The following is a 17779-nucleotide window of genomic DNA, read 5'->3' as shown; positions in this document are numbered from 1 at the left end:
GTAAGACAACGTTAATGATAAACCATAACTCCAGTTAGCCAGCAATTTATCACTTCAGATAACCTATTTACATTTATAGTAGCTAGCTTAACATAGACAGACTCCTTGTGATTACAAGAACATCAAGACACAAGTGTTAAGATTAGAGTTAACAATTGTACACAATTGTACACCAGCACTAACAGTGTTGTGGTCTATATTTCCAGCGTGTACACAAGAGAATCTCTTTATATTTAGGCTTTTACGAGTCATGAATAACATAAAGAATTTATATATTGATTGAGGCTTAGGCATTATATAACGAACTTAGTCTAGATTAGACAGTGTCTATATAGAGTGAAACTTAGGCTTTTTATATCTGATTTAGTCTACATGAGACCCTTGTGTCTAACTTAACAGACACTAAATTGTTTTATGTTTTCTTATTGAGGTGTAAATGAAAACAGTTTCTTCACAAAGTTTACAATTTATTTTAGAAAAATAGGTAATTGAACAAATATAATTATTCACAATGTACATATATATATACAGTATATCAGAAACAACGTGAGATTTTATTGTATATGTAAGGTGTATATATATATATATATATATATATATATATATATATATATATATATATATATATATATATATATATATATATATATATATTACATGGAAACAAACATGAGAGAACACGTTGTACAGATGATAAAGTTTGTATAGATATTCAATATTTATGAGAATTTATGATCGGCTGAACACGACGTCACGACCCTGAGGATATAACGACTTGGTCTTTGACCTGGTACGTAAAACTGCAGGTCAAAAGCCATTACGTCATACTCAAGGGTCGCACCGTCGTGCTCAAGGGTCGTACCGTCGTGCCCGGGGTCGTACCGTCGTGTTCAAGGGTCTTACCGTCGTGCTCAAGGGTCGTACCGTCGTGCTCACGGGTCGCACCTTCGTGTTCAAGGGGGTACCGTCGTGCTCAAGGGTCGTACCGTCGTGTTCAAGGGTCGTACCGTCGTGTTCAAGGGTCGTACCGTCGTGCTCAAGGGTCGTACCGTCGTGTTCAAGGGTCGTACCGTCGTGTTCAAGGGTCGTACCGTCGTGCTCAAGGGTCGTACCGTCGTGTTCAAGGGTCGTACCGTCGTGCTCAAGGGTCTTACCGTCGTGCTCAAGGGTCGTACCGTCGTGCTCAAGGGTCGTACCGTCGTGTTCAAGGGTCGTACCTTCGTGTTCAAGGGTCTTACCGTCGTGCTCAAGGGTCGTACCGTCGTGCTCAAGGGTCGTACCGTCGTGCTCAAGGGTCGTACCGTCGTGCTCAAGGGTCGTACCGTCGTGCTCAAGGGTCGTACCATCGTGTTCAAGGGTCGTACCGTCGTGCTCAAGGGTCGTACCGTCGTGCTCAAGGGTCGTACCGTCGTGCTCAAGGGTCGTACCGTCGTGATAAGGAATGATAAGATCATCATAAATCTCATGACAATTTTGGTGGAGCAGATAAGAATTTAATGACGTACGTATATCACCGTGGGAATACATACATCATTTACATACATCATTTACATACATCATTTACATAAAATCATTTACAAACATGGTTTCTAAGTAAGGGAAGTTATTCACAACCATTCATACAACTGCAGAATGTTTACTGGAGCGGAAATAATGACAGAAAAAGTTGGTCGACGAATTAATACAACCTAACCTCACAGTTCTTAACCTAGTGCATTGTAAAGTTTACCAAAACATAATAATGATAATAGTTATAATTATAATGATATCAGTAATGACAGTGATAATAATAATAATGATAATAATAATAATGATAATAATAATGAAAATAATAATAATGATAATAATAATAATAATAATAATGATAATAATAATAATAATAGTTATAATAATAATAATAATGATAATAATAATAATAATAATAATAATAATAATAATAATAATAATAATAATGATAATAATAATGATAACTTATGAAAAAAATAACTGAAGGGTCACTTAACAATCTTATAACATGTCAGGTCACCCTGGGCTGGCCTGGTCCCACACATCTCGTACTGCACAGTACACTACATAATTACCACATGTACTAAGGTTGAAACATATACCCAGGTACATATCACCGGGAGCCTTACCTTCTGTAACACAAAACTTATCTATGATAAATCTATGTCTACCTTCATAAAAACTGTCGGCTATCAATAACTGGTGAAGGGCGCGTGTTTTGCTATATACAGAAGCATCGAAACTAGCCATTCGAAACCGAGGTTCGGACCGCTTCGAGTTACATTTACTTACGTTTGTCTATGTATAAAAAGTGTCGAGCCTGGCATTCGAAGTTCAGGTTCGAACCGCTTCAAATTACAATTAGGAAAATTAGGTATATATATATATATATATATATATATATATATATATATATATATATATATATATATATATATATATATATATTTTTTTTTTTTTTTTTTTTTTTTTTTTTTCCAAAAGAAGGAACAGAGAAGGGGACCAGGTGAGGGTATTCCCTCAAAGGCCCAGTCCTCTGTTCTTAACGCTACTTCGCTATCGCGGGAAATGGCGAATAGTATGAAAAAAAAAAAAAAAAATATATATATATATATATATATATATATATATATATATATATATATATATATATATATATATATATATATATATATGCCACTTTGAGTCCACCTTCTGTAAGGATTGCGACTTGGTGGCCGGGTGTTGATGGTGACAGATCTGTATGTTTTCGGGACAGAGATGATAACCTTGGTGAAGTACTACTTCAAAAGATGAAGTACTTTATTTGTAAGTAGCTATTGTAACACTTGGGTTTAGCACAGTAGGACGACCCATGACCGTAACGGTACGACCCATGAGGACAGCGGTACGACCCTTGGGTGTGATGAATGATATTCAAATTAACCAAACTGGGTCAAGTCAAAGGTCAGGTCATCGTGCGTCAAGGTCGTACCGTCGTGCTCAAGGCCTTTGTACCGTCGTGCCCCAGGATCGTACTATCTGGCTCAAGGGTCGCACCGTCTTGCTCAAGGATCGTACCGTCGTGCTCAAGGGTCGCACCGTCTTGCTCAAGGATCGTACCGTCGTGCTCAAGGGTCGTACCGTCCTGCTCAAGGGTCGTACCGTCCTGCTAAAGTGCTAGCTTCTCCTTCAGCGTAAAGCTGTTTCAGGAATCAGAACTGAAGGCTTCAGGACTCCGAGAAACTGAACACACACACACACACACCCACCCACCTTTCATTTCACCTCATAAATTATAACATTTCTATTTTACCCCAGTTGGTTCTTAACGCCCCTCTAGAGTGTGCTCACCGGACCCTAATTTGTTTATGGATGGGGTTGTTAGGGAGGTGAATGCAAGAGTTTTGGGTAGAGGGGTAAGTATGCAGTCTGTTGTGGATGAGAGAGCTTGGGAAGTGAGTCAGTTGTTCGCTGATGATACAGCGCTGGTGTCTGATTCGGGTAAATAAGAGCAAGTTTATTAGGTACAGTAGGGTTGAGGGACAAGTCAGTTGGGAGGTAAGTTTGAATGGAGAAAAACTGGAGGAAGTGAAGTGTTTTAGATATCTGGGAGTGGATCTGGCAGCAGATGGAACCATGGAAGCGGAAGTGAGTCACAGGGTGGGGGAGGGGGCGAAAGTTCTGAGAGCGTTGAGAAATGTGTAGAAGGCGAGAGCTTTATCTCGGGGAGCAAAAATGGGTATGTTTGAAGGAATAGTGGTTCCAACAATGTTGTATGGTTGCGAGGCGTGGGCTATGGATAGAGTTGTGCGCAGGAGGATGGAGGTGCTGGAAATGAGATGTTTGAGGACAATGTGTGGTGTGAGGTGGTTTGATCGAGTAAGTAACGTAAGGGTAAGAGAGATGTGTGGAAATAAAAAGAGCGTGGTTGAGAGAGCAGAAGAGGGTGTTTTGAAATGGTTTGGGCACATGGAGAGAATGAGTGAGGAAAGATTGACCAAGAGGATATATGTGTCGGAGGTGGAGGGAACGAGGAGAAGAGGGAGACCAAATTGGAGGTGGAAAGATGGAGTGAAAAGGATTTTGTGTGATCGGGGCCTGAACATGCAGGAGGGTGAAAGGAAGGCAAGGAATAGAGTGAATTGGAGCGATGTGGTATACAGGGGTTGACGTGCTGCCAGTGGATTGAATCAAGGCATGTGAAGCGTCCGGGGTAAACCATGGAAAGCTGTGTAGGTATGTATATTTGCGTGTGTGGACGTGTGTATGTACATGTGTATGGGGTGGGTTGGGCCATTTCTTTCGTCTGTTTCCTTGCGCTACCTCGCAACCGCGGGAGACAGCGACGAGGTATAAAAAAAAAAAAAAAAAAAAAAAAAAAAATATATATATATATATATATATATATATATATATATATATATATATATATATATATATATATATATATATATAATCCATCATGTTAATTATTTTGAAATAATTACATGGGTAGTGTCATGTACAACAGGGAGAGTAATTCATATATTTCCACATTTTCATAGAACGCTGGATGCGTTTAATTGTTCATCAGTGAACACTGCCGATTGCAACGGAAAAAAAAGGAACTCAAAAGGCAATTTTTGTTGTTGTTTTCTTTGTTCTGCTTTTGAACGTGTAAAAATATGAAAAATGATTCACATGAAAGAGAAATAAGATTAATGTTGTGTTTGTTGCTCTTGTGAATCGTATTTATTGTCACGTTACCTCAAAAGCGAAAATCCCTTGTTACCGTGTGTTGGTTACGACCTTTAGCGCCACATTATTATATCTCAGTATGAAGTATGACTATAATCATCAATGTCTCTCACTCCAGGTATCAATAATGACCTCTGGTGCCTCCCTCATCATCAATAATGACCTCTGGTGCCTCCCTCATCAATGACTGTGACACGATCAACATCAATATCTCCCAGAGGTAAATGTGTCCCACCTCTGTTGTGTATCTCTCACTACCATCATCATCATCAATGTATCTCATCATCATCACCATCATCATCATTATCTCTCATCATCACCCTCATCATCAATGTATCTCATCATCATCACCACCATCATCAATGTGTCTCATCATCATCACCATCATCATCATTATCTCTCATCATCACCATCATTAATGTCTCTCATCATCATCTCCCACATCATCAATATCTCTCACCAAGGTATAGTAGGCCCCCCGCACCACATAATCTCCCATCTGTGTGGATTAAGCTTGGCAGGCAACCCTCACCTCTTGTTTACCGGATGACATCACAACCCTGCCAGCCAACCAGGTCTTATTTACTACATGATGTCACATATCAACCAGCCAATCAGGTCTTGTTACTAGGTGACGTCACATGACAGTTAGCTAATCAGATCTTGTTAACAGGCTGAGGCACACACACACACACACACACACACACACACAACAGTCTGTCAGAAAGGTCTTTTTTCCCGGGTAATTATACAGATAATCCGGCTTATAAGCTCTCCTTCCCCGGTTTACGACACACACTAGCCGATCAATCAGCTATTGCTAACGTTATGACGTCACACACCAGAAGTTCTTGTCACCGGGTGACGTCACACATCTACTGGCCAATCAGGTTTTGTTGCCTTTGTTGCTGCGACACACATAGCAACTGACCAATCAGGCCACTGTGCCTAGTTGACGTCATGGGCCCTATAAAAGCGTGACGTGCCCGCCTCGTGCGATCGTCTGAAGACATACGTCACTAACTACTTGTGTTTATACATACGCACACACACACGCACAACTGTGTGCACATGCCAGCGTCCACACGAGGATGTATACGTGTCCTTAACACTGCGTATACATTGCGTATACACCTGTGGGCTGCGGAGGGGCGCGCCCACAAAGGGGCGGCAGGGGTCATATGGCGTGAGCCAAAGGATGGAGAGACGTTGTGATGTGAAGGGGCTGAAGAAAACGGAGGTGAAGGGGAACCCACCTCACCACCAACCCCACACTGCTGTGAGGTGGAGGAGACCAATGAGGCAGCTGGAGACACAAGGGGTCCACCTGACTACCAGTCTCACACTACCGTTGTTCTCATGCACTATGGCAGCTGGTTGATGTCCTGGAAGAGAGAGAGAGAGAGAGAGAGAGTGTGAGAGTGAACTGGTGATAGTAATACACTTCTGAAATGTGTTCCATGAGTCTCATAACTGCCTCAGTGTAATCACCTGGTCATGTGACCCTCCAGGTGTTCGAGATGATATAACTTGCCGAGGATCATAACTCGAGCACCTCCCCATCATAACTCTACCAGTACATTAAATCAATCACTTGACTCCACCTAGCTAGAAACTTGGGAGTCTAATAACTTATATACTTTGGTGGTGACTTAGGTTAGCTTTTAATCCATCATCTTAACACCTTAAGTCTTAGAACTTAACCTCACAAAGTCCTTGAACACTGTGATGGAGTGGAATCAAGTCTTAACCATATTGTGTATCACCATCGCGAAGTAGTGAAGACAGCGTGAGACGGCCTCGTACACTAATGTGATTCCTCCTCCCTCACTGTGGGTCAGCTGGGGGGGGGGGGACCTTCACCATTCATCATGCCTCGAGTTAGGAAATGCGTACACCAGTGTGTCGGCCTCTGTCGTCATTCTCCTGTCATCACCTCCTGCCGTAGTCATGTCCCCAGAACACCGTCTACGGAGCGAGTCTGTCCCGTCTGCGCTGTGTCTGTCTGTCTGTCTGTCCTCTGTGGTGTCTTTCCGTCTGTCCCTTCTCTCTCTCTCTCTCTCTCTCTCTCTCTCTCTCTCTCTCTCTCTCTCTCATTTCCTCACACTATCATTCTCATGTTTTCCTCAGCCATACGAACCTACGGTTCTTGTAGCTAGTGACCCTGTCCTCTCGATACCATGTACAGTCAATGACTCGTACAGTCGATGACTTGTAGAGTCACTGACTCGTTGAGTCACTTGTGTGTTGGAACAAGCGTTACGTACAGCTTCCATCACCCGCGTTCCCTGTAGACATTTGTCTTCAAGTCTCCCTGGTCGAGGTCAGGTCAAAGGTCATTGTGTGTGTGTGTGTGTGTGTGTGTGTGTCCACCTTTAATGAGAGAATGACCATCGTCAGTGGTGGACGAGGCTGGCCAAACCATCCCCCCCCCCCTCCCCGCGGGGGTAGTCAGGGACGCTATGGTGTGCTATCAAGGTCTGTAGTTGTGAGCTGGTGCTGGGGGGGGGGGGTAAACTACTGGGCTCTGGTGGGGGAGGGGGCACCGTCACTACGCTCAGCAGGGGAGGAGAGGATCCCCGGCTCTCTACTCTTACGTAGGGGAGGGAAAGAACCGAACATTAATTTCGCTTTTTGTCTCCGGCAGAGAGAGAGAGAGAGAGAGAGAGAGAGAGAGAGAGAGAGAGAGAGAGAGAGAGAATGGTACGGGTGAGCGAGGGGGAGAATGAGAGAGGGAGAGAGAGAGAGAAAACAATGGGAGAGACGGCAGGAGACAGTGGACGGGAGAGGGTGGTGACGAGACGAGACTAGACGACAAACATCGTTCGTGTTCGAACCCCGTCCCTGAGTCGAGACTGTTCGAACCCCTGGGTTAAGACTCGTAAATTGACCATCCATTAACCAGACCAGCCCCTCCCCCTTTTACCCACCACTTACTACGACTTAAATGTACGTTACACACAGGAGTGTAGCAACGTAGTGCCATCATGTGGATACTGAACTACACTGTGTTGTCTCACACTCAGGTGTCACACGAAGCTCCGAGCCTGATGGCCGAAGCGGCTTCATGTAAACGGCTCAAAAGTAAACAAGTCCATCATCTTTTAACCCCAGTATGAACAAGTGTGGCTTTACCTGCTATGACGTGAACGTTGATGCTCCTGGGTTTCGAGTTGGCCGGGGCGCATGTATACACGCCTGTATGGCGCGTGTGGGCGTACTGGACCAGGAGGCGCGACGTCGTGACCACGCCCTTCTCCGTGGACACCACCACGCCCCCGCGCGATCTGTCGTAGCTCACCAACTGGCAACAACAGATTTCACATGTATTCATATTTGATGACATGCGTATTAGCGTATGTAAACCCATGATATGCGTATTAGCGTATGTAATCCTATGAGAGTTAAATCCAGCATTGTACTACAGGTACTGTGTGAAATCCCTTTATAATCCACAGTTAGAGGGAGTGATTGATGGATCTCTTTTCCATTTCTGTTCCAGCTGTGGGGCTAGGTATGATACTATCATGCCCGGACGTGGGAGGGGTTGTTATACATACGGTGGCAGGTATGATACTATCATGCTTGTTAGTGGAGGTTATAACAACAGTGGTAGGTATGATAACAGACACAGTGGTAGGTGTGATAACACACACAGTGGTAGGTATGATACAGACAGACACAGTGGTAGGTATGATAACAGTTACAGTGGTAGGTGTGATAACATACACACTTTGGTAGGTATGATAACACACACAGTGGTAGGTATGATAACACACACACAGTGGTAGGTATGATAATACACACACAGTGGTAGGTATGATAACACACACACAGTGGTAGGTATGATAACACACACACAGTGGTAGGTATGACTCTCTCTCTTACCCCCTGGTACCTCCCTTCATCCTTAGTTCTCTCTCTCACAGAGAGAGAGAGAGAGAGAGAGAGAGAGAGAGAAAGAGCGTACTCACCTTATCATCATGGTACCAGAATATAAAGGCAGGCGGCTCAGGGCTGTGTTGGACGCTGCAGGTCAGGGCCAGTCGGCTCCCCGTGTTTATATATACATCTGGCCCCCCCTCTATCACAGTCTCCGCCTCTGTTGATGACACATAGTATGTATCACTAGGGTAGGGGAAGGATACGTGGTGGGGGGGGGGACATCATAGAGCAATAGGGATACATGGCGTGTTTATGTATACATCTAGTTAGCCATGTATGTCTGTATCCATTTGTTTGGAGGATACATCGAGACACATACACTGTATCGCTATAGAAGGGATATAACACAGTGACGCAAAGGATGTATATATAGGAGAGGGTAGGACACAGCATGGGGGACATAAGAAAGATAAAGACATAACGTGTGTATGTATACAGGTAATTAACCATGTATCACTGTACCTAGCTCTGTGCAGGATACATAAAGAGATATACATGCCATGTATTGCTGAAGGAGAGGAACCTATCCGTGGATGTGGGAAAGGTGAACATACATGGGATGGGAAACACAAAGAATGAGAGACATTGAGAAGAGAGAGAGAGAGAGAGAGAGAGAGAGAGAGAGAGAGAGAGAGAGAGAGAGAGAGATATGAGAGCTAGCTCTGTGATAATGATGAGAATGGTTATGATCCCAGTCGGGGATGCGAACACTGACGAGCTAATGAGAAAGCTGAGAGTACACGGGCAGCTGAGGGCATGAGAAGCGACTGAGAAAGATAAGACACTGGCGACTGAGGGAGGATAGATCGAGTGGTGGGTGAGGGACACGATGCCTCACCCACCAGGAGGTAAGAATGAGCAAATGAGAATATCCCGACGTGCGGTGAATGTCCAGTGGGAAATATAATGGCCGGGTGAAGGAGAAATGAAACAGTGAACACGAGAAATGAGATCCATATTAAATACGATGAATGAGAAACACTAGAAATTAGAATTAATAGTTATCAGGGGACCTCTTGGTTGGGTCATTAGCATAAAATGCTAATTGCCGGGAGTCATTAATTGATGAGGAGACGCAAATGCTAAAGATGTTTGGATTTGATTACGTATGTATGGGGGAAGTCAGTCTGGCCGGCAGATGAATGGAATGAATAAGTGTATGGTTATACATTACTGTATGGTTATACATTACTGTATGGTTATATATTAATGCATGGTTATAAATTACTGTATGGTTATACAGTACCACAGATAAATGTTACCAGATTTAATCTTTTTCTTTCCTCATTTTATGATATTTTTTTTGCAATTATATTTGTACTAATTAATCATGTACATACCCTCACATAACCAGTACATTCGTTCATTGTAGAAGATAATTATTTACTTAATTACTGGTATGATTAAGCATGAATATTCCCCTCACTATTTATTCATCAATTCATGTTGTATAGTGAACAACTTCTTGAAGGATGAATACTGGGTAAAGACCACAGCTGAATACCGGCTATACACACAGCTAAACACAGACAGTCATCACAAAGGCGCAGACTAAACAGAGAAAGACACAGACCATACACAGAGGAAGCACAGATGAGACTAAGACACAGACCATACACAGAGGAAGCACGGATGAGACAAAGACACAGACCATACACAGAGGAAGCACAGATGAGACAGAGAAAGACACAGACCATACACAGAGGAAGCATAGATGAGACAGAGAAAGACACAGACCATACACAGAGGAAGCATAGATGAGACAGAGAAAGACACAGACCATGCACAGAGGAAGCACAGATGAGACAGAGAAAGACACAGACCATACACAGAGGAAGCATTCTGTGTCCTACAGGTACAAAATGAATATGACCAGTGGATACATATATAGCATATTAATCATGTAACTTTTACATGGATTATTACCAGACCTTAACACCCACAGAACACATCTCGACTCTACAGTCACATTCAACGTGAAGAATAGCATGATCTGTAGTGACACTTTTAACAAAATCTGCTTATCTAAGTAGATAAGCCAGTCATCTCACCCACAACAGTACGGTCCACCAGTCATCTCACCCACAACAGTACGGTCCACCAGTCATCTTACCAACAACAGGACGGTCCATCAGTCATCTCACCCACAACAGTACGGTCCATCAGTCATCTCACCCACAACAGTACGGTCCACCAGTCATCTCACCCACAACAGTACGGTCCATCAGTCATCTCACCCACAACAGTACGGTCCACCAGTCATCTCACCCACAACAGTACGGTCCACCAGTCATCTCACCCACAACAGTACGGTCCACCAGTCATCTCACCAACAACAGTACGGTCCACCAGTCATCTCACCAACAACAGAGAGGTGGACGAAGTGGCTGGTGGGCGGGGTGGTGGAGATCTGACACTCGTAGAGGCCAGCGTCGCGGCGTTGCAGGTAGTGGATCATCAGGAGCCAGTCGTCGGAGCCGTGGGCGTGGCGCGTGGCGAACCTCTCGTCCGACGTGTAGGTGAACCTGCCCACCGTCAGGAGGTGGATGTCCCTGTGCCTCACCCACGACACCTGCGGCAGGAAGAAGGCTCCAGGAAGCTCACTCATGAAAAGATGTGATAATGGAAGGTCTCATCACCGAGCTAAATGGAGAATGGACGCATCCAGCGCCCCGTGTGAGGACCTTCATCGCTGGACACATGATGATAACGGGAGAAAAAAATATGATTATTCTGGGAGATGTTAGCCAGGGACGACCCCCGAGGCTGGTCGTCGTCGTGGTGACCTGGAGGCAGACGTACGACTGTGGGGAAAAAATCGAACGACAGGACGAGAAAGATTAGATCCATCTCCCTGGAAGACACGGTAAGAATTCCGCTGCACGAACGACCCGTGTTTTAATCTTGTGGACGAGAGGAAATAACACAAGACTGGTGAGGAGAGCGTCCCCAGGGGGGCCACACGAGACACAAGTGGAATGGGAGACTAGTGCCCACTGAAGGAAGGACTAGTGGTGACAGGCCCCACTGAAGGAAGGACAAGTGGTGACTTAGTCCCACTGATAAAGGACTACAGGAGACTAGTCCCACTGAGGAGCCACAATAGACTATCCTCTCTCAGGAGGGAGAGAGGGCATGAAAAATAAGACATGTATGTGCGAGGGAGAAGCCCCGCGGGCCACATCAGATGAAGGGACGCCGGATAGAATCATTGCATGATAAGTGTTTCAGAATCTTGGTTGTGTTGCGCGTCGCAATACAAGGGTGACGGAGGCTGTGGAGGAGACCGCTGGTTGTGTTGAGCCTTGCAACACAAGACCTCTGACCTGACCCGGAAAATTGGAATCAAGAAAGTAATTTGGGCGGAGCACGAGTGACTGAGGGAGGTGGGAGCCCCCCTCCCTCCCTCCACCAGTATGAGGGAGGTGGTAGTATAAGACAGTAGGAGTATGAGGGAAGTGCCAGTGTGAGGCACTACTAGTATGAGGCATTGCCAGTGTGAGGAAGGAATGTGCTGGTATGAGCAAAGTGTCAGTATGAGGCATTGCCAGTATGAGAACGCCAGCTGGAGTGCACCACACCGTGTACCCCAGCCCATACATCATACATCTCCCCTTGTCATGTATAAGTCATCCATTCTTCACTATTTTTCAGTGGTTTTCTTACCCGTGTAATGCGCTGAATAATTATTCATAATAAATCACCCAAATGGGATGGTGTAGAACCACTCTTCATTGTTATTCATTGTATGAAACAAGACCTGCTCTGGAACCTTTACTTTATGATAGATCTTATTTCTTTTCCTTATACACTGTAACCAGGGCATGTGGCTGAACGGTCTGGTAGTTTCATAATTGATCGTCTTCCTCTATATAAAGATCGAGTTATTGATCGATAAGGTTTTCATCTATTACTACTGTGGTTCATTACAGTCCTCATCCATATCTTGTTTGAGAACGTTCCTAGGGCTGTTCCCAGTCAGTTTTGTCTGGTTCCCAGACATGAAAATCACATAACCCATCATTACCTTCACGTAACCGACCACTGCCTCTAAGTACCCAGTCATTACCTCCAGGTCCCCAGTCATTACCTCCAGGTCCCCAGTCATTACCTCCAGGTCCCCAGTCATAACCTCCAGGTCCCCAATCATTACCATTAGCGACCGAAAAATCATTCCGATGCTCCTGACCTTTGCTCTGTAGGTCCCGTTTTCTGTGAATCGTCCAGTCCATACCTCTGCCCCAAGTCCCAGTTTCTAAGGATCAAATCTTCCTTCCCCAGGGTTGTCGTCGTGGATCGTGCGCTCCCACAGGCGTCCTTCCAAACTCACTCAGCCCTCCTGCTCCCTAGTCTCCGTGCTCCCTAATCTCCCTGTCCCATTCTTCCACGTTCGAATCCACCCCTACCACACGCCCCCAACCCCTCCTCCTCCCCCTGGAACTTATGCCATCACCAACACAACACCACGAGAGACGCACATACCGATGCGTACGCATACCCACCCACCCACTACGTCACGAACTGTCTGCGTTCGTATAGTTGTTGGGGGAGGCGGGTGTAGAGGGGTACGTAATAACACGAACACCACACCACGTTACACACACACACACACACCACACCACACCACACACCACCACACTACACCACACCACACACGACATCCTTAAGGACGATAGCCGACACCAACACTGAGCCTGGGCCTTGTATCCCCATGATGTTTATACGACAGACGGGGACGTCCTCGAGCTCCTCAAGGCGGTCTCGCGCCTCCTGCCTGCCGCCATCCACGCCCTTGCCCCAACCCTCCCACCACCATGTATGCAAGACGCGACCCGCTATTCCAGCGCTTCTGCACTGGCGTCTGCGGAGACAAGCTCATGTTTATGTGGTCGGTGGGCGAGTGCAAGCAGCAGTTTACAATATCGTACTGGTCTATAGAGGCGAGATACTGACACGCACACAGTGCACTGTTAGTCACTACATGTATCGTCACTGTGTGGGTGTATAGCATTATGTTGTCGCTACGGGTTTATTACCTACGTCCAGTTCATTTATATCAAACGTTGGGATCAATGTCCTCTTCCACTGGCTAATACTCTAGTGATAGATTATACATTTATATATTATTCTGACTTAATACTCACAGTCAATATAAATATTACTGTGTAGGTAATGGAAGTCAAGTATTGTTTATATTTTCTATAAATACTCAACGAGTAGTGTTGAAGACCAAACTGACAACCCTTTCTACTCTGAGAAATGTCTCCTTTAAAGTCAATCTCTCGGTGTGAGAGCAAAGGAGAATCGACCATAGATTTGATTTTTCAGTAATTCTTTACGGTATCCTTAGTTGTGTTTCGCCACACGCCCTAAACACGCTCCAATTGTCCTCACATATTTTGACAAGTCTTTAAAACAATTATAATCAATGATTTTGATCATGATAATCATTGACTTTCATTTACTAAGCATCGAGAGGCTCAATGCTAATGACCGTATTGTAATATAGTGTAATATACTTATTCAAAATCATTGATATACTCACAACTAATGATGCTGTGATGAAACCTTCCACAAAACATAAAGGTTCTACTTCCATCTGTGTAGTAAGTAATCTTCCATTATACTCTGAACATTATAACTCTTGGTGTAGTGGTTGTAATACTTAACGTATTGAGGCCGCTGTTATCATAGCTCACTTTTCATGGAAGAGATGAATCTTCTACCCAATCCCTCCCCAGCACAGCATCATGGCCATGTTTTCGTGGTGGCCATCTTGAGATATGGCCAGGATGGATGATGGATGGTGACAGTGTGGACCTGGGCCATCAGGCGGCCATGGAGGGATGTGGGGTAGAATAAGAGAGAAGGGCCGGGGTAATGGTGGATGGGGAAGACCGAACCTATAAACACAAGAAGCTGACGAAACTGAACACAAGACCTTGTAGAAATGATTCATCTTCCGAGGATCATGAAACCCTTCATGTCCTCATTAGCTTCCGGTCATCTCTGGTGTGAAGGGGAGTGTGCACTCGTCCTCAGCACCACAGTGGCCATTATCCACTCCTCTGCGTACGTTTAAACTGAGTTTACCTCAGCTGAGATCCGGTGATTCGTCTCCCCATCTGAACTGATTCACATTTCTCTTACTTCTGCAAGAACGGTTGACAGACAACGACTTTATCACAGAATCACGAATACCCGAAGCAAAACCATCATCTTTCTGTTATAGATACATTTCTTAGGTACTGTGAGCCGTCAGTGGAAACAATAATGCACAATACGAACACAACAATGTCCGCCGATTCATTCGAAGCGTTCGATACCTAAATGGAAAATGACTTGCTCACGCGGAAGATATGGATCGACAACACACAATCAGCTGACCTTGCAACCTCGATGATAATTGGCTTCATTTAGTCTGGGACTCAATTAGTGGGAGTTTCTGGACCTCGCTGTCTGAGTACAGATGGGTCGCCAAGGGGTCGACGATTCGTCCCTCTGAAGCATCACTGGTGTCGGTGTCTGCTTCAGGAGCTCCAGCGATGGGTTCTAAGACTTAGAGAGAGAGAGAGTAAGGAGGCGGTCTCGAACCCTTGCATCAGTTTTATAATAAAGCCATGATAGATATGTGTGAGGGAGGGTTGAGGGTGGAGAGTGTGAGGGTGGACGTCATCAGCCAGTGGGGACACAGACCTGTGACATTCTCCAGCAGTCAGCCAGCCAGAAAGCCTTGCAAAATTCATCGTCACCTTCCAGACTCATTCCTGGAATTGCCACTGTAAGAGCACGTTTTATTGCGACTGGAAACCATGGAAAACCCCTGCCAGTGTTGTCCCAGGAAACCATGGAACAACTCTACCAATGTTGCCCCTGGAAACCATGGAACACCTCTACCAGTGTTGTTACTGGAAGCCATGGAACACCCCTACCAGTGTTGCTACTGGAAGCCATGGAACATTTCTAACAGTGTTGTCACTGGATGCCATGGAACACCCCTTCCAGTGTTGCTACTGGAAGCCATGGAACATTTCTAACAGTGTTGTCACTGGAAGCCATGGAACACCCCTTCCAGTGTTGCTACTGGAAGCCATGGAACACCTCTACTAGTATTGTCACTGGAAGCCATGGAATACCTCTTCCAGTGTTGTCACGGGAAGCCATGGAACACCCCTTCCAGTGTCGCTACTGGAAGCCATGGAACACCTCCAGGTATCCTGGAATACTGTAGGTCCTCAAGAGTAATGTTGAATGAGGAATGTGAAGGGAATGGATCCGTAAAATGTTGAGTGAGTACCGTGAGTGGAGGCTGCTCCGTGTAATGTTAAGTGAGGAGTGTGACTGGTATTAATCCCGCAGTGTAAATATTGAGGCGTGGCTCTGGGTAAGCAAGAGGAAGACTCGTAGTTTCCTCTGTTATTGTTGTTCAGTGTTGTGATGATTGCTATCTTCAAGTTATCATCATTAAGAAGGTTGTAATAACATCTAACCCCCCACCTCTCCCTCTCTCTACCTCCCCAATCCCTCTGACCCCCACGCCACACCAGAAGGATACCTCTCTCTCTCTCTCTCTCTCTCTCTCTCTCTCTCTCTCTCTCTCTCTCTCTCTCTCTCTCTCCTTATCAGACACTTTCATCATCACATCTGTTGCCCTCTGACCTTATCTTCCTCCTGCCTCACTAATATTTACACTGGTCTAATTTTCCTCAACCTCTTGTTTCCCTTTCCTCTTCTTCCTCCTCTGCCGTTATTGTCATTTTCCTATATATATATATTATATATATATATATATATATATAGTGAGATGGAGTGAGTATTATGAAGGTTTGCTGAATGTGTTTGATGATAGAGTGGCAGATATAGGGTGTTTTGGTCGAGGTGGTGTGCAAAGTGAGAGGGTTAGGGAAAATGATTTGGTAAACAGAGAAGAGGTAGTGAAAGCTTTGCGGAAGATGAAAGCCGGCAAGGCAGCAGGTTTGGATGGTATTGCAGTGGAATTTATTAAAAAAGGGGGTGACTGTATTGTTGACTGGTTGGTAAGGTTATTTAATGTATGTATGACTCATGGTGAGGTGCCTGAGGATTGGCGGAATGCGTGCATAGTGCCATTGTACAAAGGCAAAGGGGATAAGAGTGAGTGCTCAAATTACAGAGGTATAAGTTTGTTGAGTATTCCTGGTAAATTATATGGGAGGGTATTGATTGAGAGGGTGAAGGCATGTACAGAGCATCAGATTGGGGAAGAGCAGTGTGGTTTCAGAAGTGGTAGAGGATGTGTGGATCAGGTGTTTGCTTTGAAGAATGTATGTGAGAAATACTTAGAAAAGCAAATGGATTTGTATGTAGCATTTATGGATCTGGAGAAGGCATATGATAGAGTTGATAGAGATGCTCTGTGGAAGGTATTAAGAATATATGGTGTGGGAGGAAAGTTGTTAGAAGCAGTGAAAAGTTTTTATCGAGGATGTAAGGCATGTGTACGTGTAGGAAGAGAGGAAAGTGATTGGTTCTCAGTGAATGTAGGTTTGCGGCAGGGGTGTGTGATGTCTCCATGGTTGTTTAATTTGTTTATGGATGGGGTTGTTAGGGAGGTAAATGCAAGAGTTTTGGAAACAGGGGCAAGTATGAAGTCTGTTGGGGATGAGAGAGCTTGGGAAGTGAGTCAGTTGTTGTTCGCTGATGATACAGCGCTGGTGGCTGATTCATGTGAGAAACTGCAGAAGCTGGTGACTGAGTTTGGTAAAGTGTGTGGAAGAAGAAAGTTAAGAGTAAATGTGAATAAGAGCAAGGTTATTAGGTACAGTAGGGTTGAGGGTCAAGTCAATTGGGAGGTGAGTTTGAATGGAGAAAAACTGGAGGAAGTGAAGTGTTTTAGATATCTGGGAGTGGATCTGGCAGCGGATGGAACCATGGAAGCGGAAGTGGATCATAGGGTGGGGGAGGGGGCGAAAATTCTGGGGGCCTTGAAGAATGTGTGGAAGTCAAGAACATTATCTCGGAAAGCAAAAATGGGTATGTTTGAAGGAATAGTGGTTCCAACAATGTTGTATGGTTGCGAGGCGTGGGCTATGGATAGAGTTGTGCGCAGGAGGATGGATGTGCTGGAAAT

The 17779-nt window shown here is 44.8% G+C and overlaps 1 protein-coding gene across 1 annotated transcript in view; it reads right to left on the bottom strand.

Annotated features, from left to right (window-relative positions):
• Nucleotides 1–4398: 4398 nt before the first annotated feature.
• The window catches only part of LOC139746150 (uncharacterized), a 52614-nt gene continuing 39233 nt past the window's right edge, over nt 4399–17779 (bottom strand). Inside the window, exons 5-8 of the mRNA XM_071657015.1 lie at nt 11032–11242; nt 8700–8827; nt 7861–8029; nt 4399–6110 (exon numbers count right to left, since the gene is read on the bottom strand). Of these exons, the coding sequence (XP_071513116.1) occupies nt 5983–6110; nt 7861–8029; nt 8700–8827; nt 11032–11242 (636 nt within the window). The 3' untranslated portion in view covers nt 4399–5982. The remainder of the gene's footprint in view (nt 6111–7860; nt 8030–8699; nt 8828–11031; nt 11243–17779) is intronic.

The sequence above is a fragment of the Panulirus ornatus genome, chromosome 64, assembly GCF_036320965.1.
Source record: "Panulirus ornatus isolate Po-2019 chromosome 64, ASM3632096v1, whole genome shotgun sequence".
NCBI classification, from domain to species: Eukaryota; Metazoa; Arthropoda; class Malacostraca; order Decapoda; family Palinuridae; genus Panulirus; species Panulirus ornatus.
The sequence above is the reverse complement of the archived record's forward strand: the minus strand, read 5'-3'. Positions and strand labels throughout refer to the sequence as shown.